The sequence below is a fragment of the Blennius ocellaris genome (genome assembly GCF_963422515.1).
Source record: "Blennius ocellaris genome assembly, chromosome: 13".
Lineage (NCBI taxonomy): Eukaryota > Metazoa > Chordata > Actinopteri > Blenniiformes > Blenniidae > Blennius > Blennius ocellaris.
The window spans coordinates 8,566,745-8,575,802 of NC_137662.1; the positions used below are offsets into that span (position 1 = coordinate 8,566,745).

General features: G+C 41.9%; 1 protein-coding gene across 1 annotated transcript; it reads right to left on the minus strand.

The window, feature by feature from the left end:
• Positions 1 to 424: 424 nt before the first annotated feature.
• etaa1b (ETAA1 activator of ATR kinase b) lies at positions 425 to 7,387 on the minus strand. The gene is made up of 6 exons (XM_080508192.1): positions 7,156 to 7,387; positions 5,915 to 6,043; positions 5,664 to 5,722; positions 4,789 to 4,898; positions 3,275 to 4,665; positions 425 to 2,155 (listed from the first exon to the last, which is right to left on the minus strand). The coding sequence occupies exons 1-6, from the start codon at positions 7,229 to 7,231 to the stop codon at positions 2,031 to 2,033; spliced, it is 1,890 nt and encodes a 629-aa protein (XP_080364318.1). The 5' UTR covers positions 7,232 to 7,387; the 3' UTR covers positions 425 to 2,030.
• Positions 7,388 to 9,058: the final 1,671 nt, after the last annotated feature.

Below are 9,058 nucleotides of genomic sequence, written 5' to 3' on the forward strand. Positions count from 1 at the left end.
GGGTTTTGTTTGACCTCTGCCATGAAGGAACGCCAAAAAAAGCATGTGCAAATGAGAAGGGAATAAAGGGAAGAATAAAGCTTGTCTCTAACTTTGGTTTGCTAAACCAGTAACATCAAACAAGTAAGTCGTCTCTAGAAACCCTTAACCAAAGTGAGTCAAAATCTATAAAACTTTATGTTGTGTCCTACGAACTTGCAAACATGAGCAGGTATTGCCATATATGGAGCCATTGCCCAGTTGATAAATGAATACTTATTAACCAGTGGACCAGATCAAAATATGTCGAATACTTGCATTTTAAAATCTAAGCGAACTGAAAATCAGGCGATACTCTGACCCACTGCTTTTCTGACAGGTGATTTCTTTATTTTTAATCACAAAATATTGTGTAAACAAACTTGCAAATATATGTACAACAATCACAGACATTGAAGGGACCTTTTTTTTTTTTTTTTTTACAGACATTCATTACATTTAAATGCATGTTTTGCAGTTGTGGAAGAAATGCAGAATACAGAGAGAAAGCCACGCAAGCACAGGGTGAACATGCAAACGGCCTCCTGGACTCAAATCGAGGACAATCTGAGGCAAAAGCTTACCGCTACGCCACAATACGGACCTATTCCAGGTTGTTCTTTTCCCCTCAATCGTTACCACACCAGCCTGGACTCTTTTCCAACTCCAATTAGTGTCTTCACACATCAGTCTCAAGCTGGAAATACTCCTCTTCCAAAAAATGAAAACATTCACATAAGAATAGACAGTTTAAACAGGTGCTATGGTAACATAATCGTCACTGCGGCAATTACTGCCTTATGCCTGACTAACAGCCATAAATCATTCTCGCTCCACAAAGAGGACGTTGTGGCGCTCCACTCCCATCCAATAATCAGAAATTGCTCCGTGTACGGCGTGACGAGCGGGTGCTGAAACGGCCCATTCTTCTGTTTGGCGCACGATATTTTGCTCTCTATGGCGACATTACAGGGATCCTTCAGCGAGCATAATATTGTACCTGCTCGACACCTGTTAGCTTTAGCCAAGGGTTTCATCAGATAGTTGAAATAAATACTAGTCATCATCATAACCATAATCATAGTCATAAAAACCAGGGGCCTTTGTGCTGTTGCCAAATTGCCCTGCCATCTGATTTACAGTCGGCCGAGGTGGGGAGGGGAAACAGATAGGGCAGGGAGGAGGATGGCGGCTATTATGTGCTCTGAACGGGATAAATAGTCAAATATACACACCTGCAGACCACCCGTCTCACACACACACACACTCACACACACACCTGGGAACTCTCAAAGGCATGTAATGGGTGGGAATGGGCTTGAGGGAGGAACACAGAGGAATTCTCTGGGGATTACAAAGAGGAACATTGTGCTGCCCTCACAACACAGCGCAGCAGGTGAGTAGAACGATAAGAGGCCAAAAGAACCAATTAGCCCCCCATAATAAAATAATCCCTCATGTCTAATAACATAAATATTCTCCACGCCGAGGCTTTGGCGGGATCACAATGGTCCTCCTTCTCAGGCAGGAACTTGTTGAAAACTGATTTGAGTGTTTGTGAAATGGGCCCATCATATCTGCTGGACTTGTCAACAACCCCGAAATACATAGAGGTTAGAGTAATGGATGCCAATAAGAGCAATGAGGTGGCCGTTTGTGTAACAGGGGAAAAAAAAAAAAAAAAAAAAAAAACCCACACAAGATCCTGAGCAGCTGTTTGATACAACAGGAGACTTGTGCTCAGTGATTTCTAGCACCGATGCAACACGGCGGAATCATGGTTGGCACTCTTATCAGACAGTGAGAATATTTCTGTCTCAGGCTGAGTTGCATTTTCTTTGTCAGTTTGCACGCTCCTTCTGCACGCGTGCACTCAGCATGTGACGCGTGTTTTCAAAATAGAACAACTGACTCCCAAAATAACTGAATCGATGACTCGAAATTACACATGGATGTGAATGTGTAAGTGCAGCTAAATTAAAAAACAAAACAAAAAGACAAGCATTTTCTCATCACGGAGCTGCTTTGTGATGCGACGCATTCTGCATTCGCAGTCGCCTCCTGGCTAAGGCCTCTTGTTTTTTCCTCTCGATCTCGGCTGCTGTGCACTTCCCTTTGGTCTGGCTCGTGACAAACACTGGAAAAGGCAGAAGAGAGAGAGAAGAACGAGTAAAAACACTGAAGATGATTTTATTACTGTGATCAGGAAATGCAATTTTGACATTTTCAAAGACCTGAGGAGGAGAAAGAAATAGTGGAAACGAGCACTAACTCAGAACATTTATGTAGCCATCTGACCAACCGGTTTTTAATTTGTTAACATGGAATGAAGTTCATTTGGAAATACATTTATAAAAAAAAAAGTTCATCTAAGTCCAGCCTGCTATTCATTGGCAATGAAGCTTCCTGAAGCTTTGGCCTGTTTGCAGGGTCACAAATTAAAGCCATGACGCTGTGTTTACTTGCTTTCTGGCGAGAATTTCTCATGCGCACACAGATTCGACTGTCAACGATTAGAAGAACAACAGGCAACATCTGTTTTACTTGTGATCCCTTACATCAGCATCCAGTTTTAAACCAAATCGCTGAGAGCAGTGGAAGAACAAGTGTGTGTAGATACATTTCCGAGAGCAAACATGTAAAGTCAGCATCCGAATACAGCACTGCTCTGATTATAGGACAACTCCCCCCCCCCAAAAAAAGCCTCTCATAGTTGGAAAAATCTTTTGCAGATTAAACCCCTTTTTGAGAAACAGAGAGTGTTATTTTCTAAAATGAAGATGTTACAACACAACAGTTATATTCTGGTGAATTTCTCAGATGTTTCCTGGTTACATTCAGTTTTATACATCTAATTCTCAGGCTATTCGTTGCACAGATCTCCTGTCATGCGGAAATATGATGGAAACGGTATTAAAAAAATGCCTCTTTTGTATAAATATCTACATGAGAAGACACAGACACTGACTAAGTCCATGATAACACTATAAATAGTTCTCTAAAGATGCAAACTCTGATCTGACTGCTACTTTGAAAGAAATATAAGTATCTCAATAATTCTGTAGCAGGAAGGGCAATGGAGGCCTCATTGCAATGACATGAGTGCTCATCATGACATGAATGTCAGCCTTTCATACCAAATCAGTTCATGGATGAATATGGGCTATTTGTCATATTATCTCAGTGGTAGAGTAGAACTTTAAGGTAGTAATGTATGTGACACGTTCCACAAAAGGTTAAGACGAGCATATCTTACCTTTGCTGCATATCGCTGCGGAGTCTGACATGTTTCTCTTGAAAGCCGTGTGATGGGACTTGGAACCCTGAAGAGCTCTGGGTGTCACCGTTTGTAGCGTCACGTTGGCATTTGCAGCCTGGAACTTTCCAGAGGAATCCTTACACTGGCTAAATGTGCCAAGATTTGTGCGGCTTCCTGGGAAACTCTGAGACATATGCACTTTGCTGTTGGACCCTTTCATGGGAAATTTCCATCCCTGATAGTTTGTAGTTTCACAGCTCATGCCTGGTAGTGAGTTAGAAAGGACAAACGCACATGGGGACTGTCTGTTAGCGCTGGCACCGACGCCCGTGGGCTGGGCCGTGTCGATTAGCAGAGGCTCTGTGCTTTGCTTTCCTCTCTCCGTGGCAAGGTCGGTTTTTTCTTGGCAGTTGGTGGAAGCCGTTTGCTGCGGCTGACTGTTGGAGATCCTCTCAATGTTGTCACATACCTGGTAGAGCAGCGCATCGTCATCATCATCCCACAAGCTATCTGAAATGTCTTTAGCAGATTCTGCTACTGGAGGAGCTCTGCTGGGAACATTAGGGATCCTGTCAGTCCGAGGAGCGGGGGATGTGTGTGTGGTGGCGGACTTCTGGTGAGACATGTGCATGTCGGGCTGTACGGCAGTGAAGCTGGACTTTGAAACCTCCTTGGCTTGAAAATGAGGGTTAGGCTGTAACTTGAAAGTGCTTCGGTTGAGAGTCTTTGGTTTGGGACACAGCTCCTGGAGAGCACTGCGGCTTGGCGGCTTGAGGTTTAACTTAGAAGACGGATGTGCAGAGTCTCTGAATGCAGCCGGCTTGCAGAGAGAGTTAAACTGTGCAGGATTCGTCTTGGTGTGAGGGTGGGAAGTGGCTTTCGGTTTTGTGTCATGCTGCTCAGTGGGATTCTGGGTCATTGCAAGCACAAAAGGGTCATTTAGTAAGTCGTCATTCTCCCAGTCATCTTCAAAGTCTTCACAGTTATTTGCATTAGAACCACACAGTCCTGTTTTCCCAGCGGCGTGTGTGGCAGAGCCCGACTCATCACTGGACCCGAGCACTGATTGTTGTCGATTAGTTGAAACCACAGTCACAGATGGCTCTTCTATTTCCTGCGAACGGGCCGGTGTTGCAGAGCACTCGCTGAGCCCGCCGCTGATTCCTTGAGTGGAAGAGTCAAACAAAGCGTGCAGCTCTGCCTCCACCTGTTCGGCCGACGACGGACGCTTCTGGTGCTTCACGTGGCCCGGAAACGGTGTCGGTTTTGTTTCAGACGTGGTCCCGCAGTCATTTGTGACAGCGTTGAACTCTGACGTGTCTGCGTCTTGCTGCATGTTCTCATCAAACTGCCGGGCCAACTTCATGAGATCATCCACACTGCTCTGCCTACAGAAGTAAATGACAAGTCAAGTCGACTATAATTTACACGGGAAATGACCTGTAAGGCATTAAAGTTTTTGTAAAAATAACAACCCAAAGGAGTGTTCTGGAGTGTAAGAGGTTGCATACCGAGAGGACTTTTTTCTGAGTCTTTGCCGCGGAATCTCTGGTGTACAAGGGATGGCACCGTCACCCATCCACTGCAGCATAGAGGAGCCACTCCCTTTAGGTCTGACATCCTAAACAAGATAAAAGTGGAAAATGTATAAAGACACAATAAACCCTGAAAAATCCTGAAGTACGTGTCTTTTTTTTTTTTAACTTTAAACCTTTAATGTCTCTAAATCAGGAACGTGTTGATTCAGAGTGACACTGAGAATTATTGATTATTGCAACATCCAATCAGAGAATCGAAGTAACTCTTTAAAAAGTCAACAATATATCTAAAATGCTGCAACTGACAGAAACCAGCAGGAGAGATCACATCACTCCCATATTACCTTCTCTTCATTGGCTTCCTGTTAAATCCAGAATAGATTTTAAATCCTTCTTTTAACCCAAAAAGGTTTTAACAACCAGATTCTATTATATCTTAAAGAACTGTTTGCCTGATACAACCCCAGAAGAACAGTTAATGGAGGGTCCAAGGTTTTCTGAAAATAGAACAGGAGGCAGAGCTTTCAGCTATCAGGCTCCTCTCGTGTGAAACCAGCTCCCAGTGTCAGTTAAAGATGCTTTCACAGGCTCTACTTTTAATGTTAGGCTTAACACTTTTCAGTTTAATAAAGCTTACAGTTAGGGCTGGTTCAGGACACCCTGGACCAGACTGCTGGGAGAGTTTCTCTTTTTTTTCTCTCCTCTTTTCTCACAATCCATAAATACATATTTCCAAATTACATGTCACTAAAGTGCTGGTTCTCTGCTGTATTCTGTGTTATTTCTCTTCTCTCCCTGTATCTTCCTGCTGAACCTCTGACAGTGTAACTGAAAGTCTGTGGTTTGACCTTTGGTGCAATGCGGTTGACGATGTCTGATATTGCCACCACCCTGGTGCTCCTGTGTCCTGAACACACAGAAGAAGAAGAAGAAGAAAAAAATACAACATAAATTTTTGTGAGTAAAGTTCACAACACTATATAGTTGTGAAGCAAAACATGTACTGTGCTTAAAATAAGGAGCTATCATGTAATGCTGCATAATCCTGTATAAATAAACAGAATAAATAATTTCTGTGATGAATATCTGTTCTTGTTACCAGTATTGGCTTGAGTGGGAGAGGTGGAGTCCCAAACGATATCCTGTGAAACTTCCACATCTCCAGGGGACTCGGCATTATGCAAGCCGGGGTTTCTGCTGCAGCCTTGTTGCCTTGGGCTCTGGAAATCTGTGCAAATCAAATGGTGATCAACTGAACATCAATCAGGACTTTGTCAACAAGTTATTACTATGATTGGTCCTGGCTGCCACCACAGCACCCGGGAAGCAGGTGAAATGAAGGGTGTTGGAAGCTTTCAGTTCAAATGCTCCTCACCTGTGGAACAAACATCCTGAATACCTGACGACTGCTGACACACTCACTTCTTTTAAATTAAGACTTAAAACAGTATTATTTCAATTAAACAATAGATTTAGTTCATCTTATCATATTTATGTCAATACAACTTTTATTTTAGTTTTTATTTTCTATTCTGTTCTTAATCGCTTTTTTTTATATTTCCTCTCATGGAACGGGCACTCGGTAGAGCACATACCTTTGCAACACCAACAAGTGAGTTGACCTGTGATTGGCGAAAGGGAGCAGTGCCCCCAGCCAGCTAATGAGAGCTCCTTGGTAACACACACTGACCTCCTTTGATCTCATCCATGAGGTTTCTCTCATGGGACTTTTTTTTTTTTTTTTTTTTGGGGGGGGGGGATTTTATTCGGAAACAATTGTCCATTAAAACCCCGAAATCTAATCCATTGGTCTTTGTACCATGACAAATAATCCCTGAAAATGTAATGCAAATTGGGTTAATAGTTTTTGCAATAAGTTTTTTTTAAATACACACATACGAACCAATACATAAATAATGCAGACAAAAACATAACATTTCCCTCAATTTTCGTCAGGTTTTCAGTGAGGGGGCAGGAAAATGAAAGGGCTATCGACTAGTAGGAGATAAATATATTGTCGAAAGGAAAGACTATAAAATGACCCTGCAAGTGTATTTATGAATAAATGATGCTGACAGACCGTTAACTGTGATTTCGAAAGCTTCACCACGATAACAAGAATGTAAGTGAGGCATACATCTGCAAAATCTCACATCTTTACTAACATATGAGAACAAACATGATGCAGCCAGATCGCCCTGCGTGATATCAGTGTGATCAGTGTTTGTTTTGATGGCCTCATGGCCACCGACACTCCTCCAAGTCTGCAAACATATCTCCAGCCGTGGATTATTTGCCTGTCAGTAGGGTGTTTAGTTTATCTCAGATCCACACACTCACCTGTACACAGGGATGTTGCTGTTCGCGGCATCTGCCTGTCGTGTTTCTTGTGATTTGTGACCAAGTTTGAAAACATCGGTCCACAGAGCGCCGAACTCGGGGGTTTTAGCAGCTCGTATCCGCGGGTCTGACATGGACCACCTCCACACGGCAGCGACCGCAAACCACGCCGGGTAAATCGGCGCGTCTAAATATGTATTTGCACAATGTTAAACTGCATTTAAATGTTTGTTTTTTTTCTCCTATTTGTCCACTCGTTTATGGAGAGCAGGCCGCCATATTTGCTCGTGACGTCACTCTGTACGGAAGCCGGGGAGGTGTTTGTTCTCTGTAAGGTATCTGCGCAACACACAGCAACGTGCGATATCCTACAATTTGTTTTGGGGGAATTAAATCTGTTTAATAATGATGCTATGAATAATACACGTATTTGATTCATTATCAGTGTTTCCAAGCAGCTGAGTAACTCACTGGCTCGCCTACACCCACATACAGAGACAAATGCCATCAGCCTCAAAGCAATCCAGTCAAAACGAGCCACAAAACAATTCAAGTTGTGGTTGTTTCCTCTTTCCAGCTGTGCCACATTGGGATATAGTTTCATCTTTTTTTTTGTAAGTGCTATTTTTCCCTCCCATGGTTTCACATCTGTGTGGTTAGTTTGTGGTTTGCATTTCATGTCTATTTGCTTCCAGTTCCAGTTTTGCCTTCTTTTGGTAATTTACCTTCGATTTTTTGCCAATCTTTGTCTTCGTGGGGAGATTATATGCATGATATCGGTGGTTTTGTATTTCCTCCGCTATCTTGATCATTTAATCATTTATCTTGGTCACTTTGCTGCTTGTGTTTCTTGTTTGTTTATTAATTTCTCACTATTCATATGTTTTGCACATTTTCAGTGTATATTACATCCCCTGTGACTTAATTAGTTATACTTAGACCATCTCGTGCGATTCAGTATAGCAGTTTTGTCATAAATTGCACCCCAAAAAAGGTACTTACATTAATCTATGATTGAGATCATGTCAGTGAGGTTTTGATTCAATGACGCATACAGTTTTGTGGTTTAGTTTAAAGCAGTCTTGATTAGACTGCATTGTATTGAGAAATGTTGCTGATATTCTGTCTATGATAAGAGGACTATCTATCTATCTATCTATCTATCTATCTATCTATCTATCTATCTATCTATCTATCTATCTATCTATATAGCATTACTTAACTCTGTTTATGTACTTGATGACTATTTAGATACATGTACTGTATATCTGACTTTACAAATCTGCAGTTAGTCTATTAAATACAAGACAATGTCGTCTTAAGTTGAAATAAAATTCTTCACAAAATAATAGTGACTTCAGATCTCATTCAAATATTACCTGCATGTGAAAGCATGATCAAATAAAAAATCAAGAAATTGTCTGTTTCCCAGTGAGTTTAAAAAGAAATGAGGGCAGAAAAACCTGCATTCACATTACCAAGCCCCATGTCTTGTCTGGTAACTCCATGGAATACAGACATTTAAATTCCAGTTTGTGTTGCTCTCGGTTGATTGCAGACGTTACTGTAAATATTATGTCAGACTACCAAGTAGCCTGCACACATATGTCTGCCTAGTAATTGTAATCAGGTCTCATTGGGCCTGAAGCTTGTTTGTTGGTGGAGAGCTCTTTGAGATGGTTTTCCTCTGCCCAGATACCATGCCGATTGTCAAATAAATCCATCACACTTCTCTTACATGTTTATTATGTTGCTCCAGTCAATTTGCTGACACGATCCATATTTCATGGTGTTTGACAAAAATGCCACAAAGAGTTCTGACTGAGGCCGAAACTGTCTGCTTCTGCTATCCTTTCATGATTGTTACTGGTAATAATCAGCCTTGACTGTATTGTAGTCAGTG

Bases quoted from the DNA above. Each gene is read 5' to 3' on its own strand.
- etaa1b (XM_080508192.1), bottom strand. From the start codon at position 7,231: ATGTTTTCAAACTTGGTCACAAATCACAAGAAACACGACAGGCAGATG. The intron at 6,044-7,155 runs GTGAGTGTGTGG...TGATTTGCACAG, and splicing joins AGCAACATCCCTGTGTACAG to ATTTCCAGAGCCCAAGGCAA. The intron at 4,899-5,663 runs GTCAAACCACAG...TATCTTGTTTAG, and splicing joins TCAACCGCATTGCACCAAAG to GATGTCAGACCTAAAGGGAG.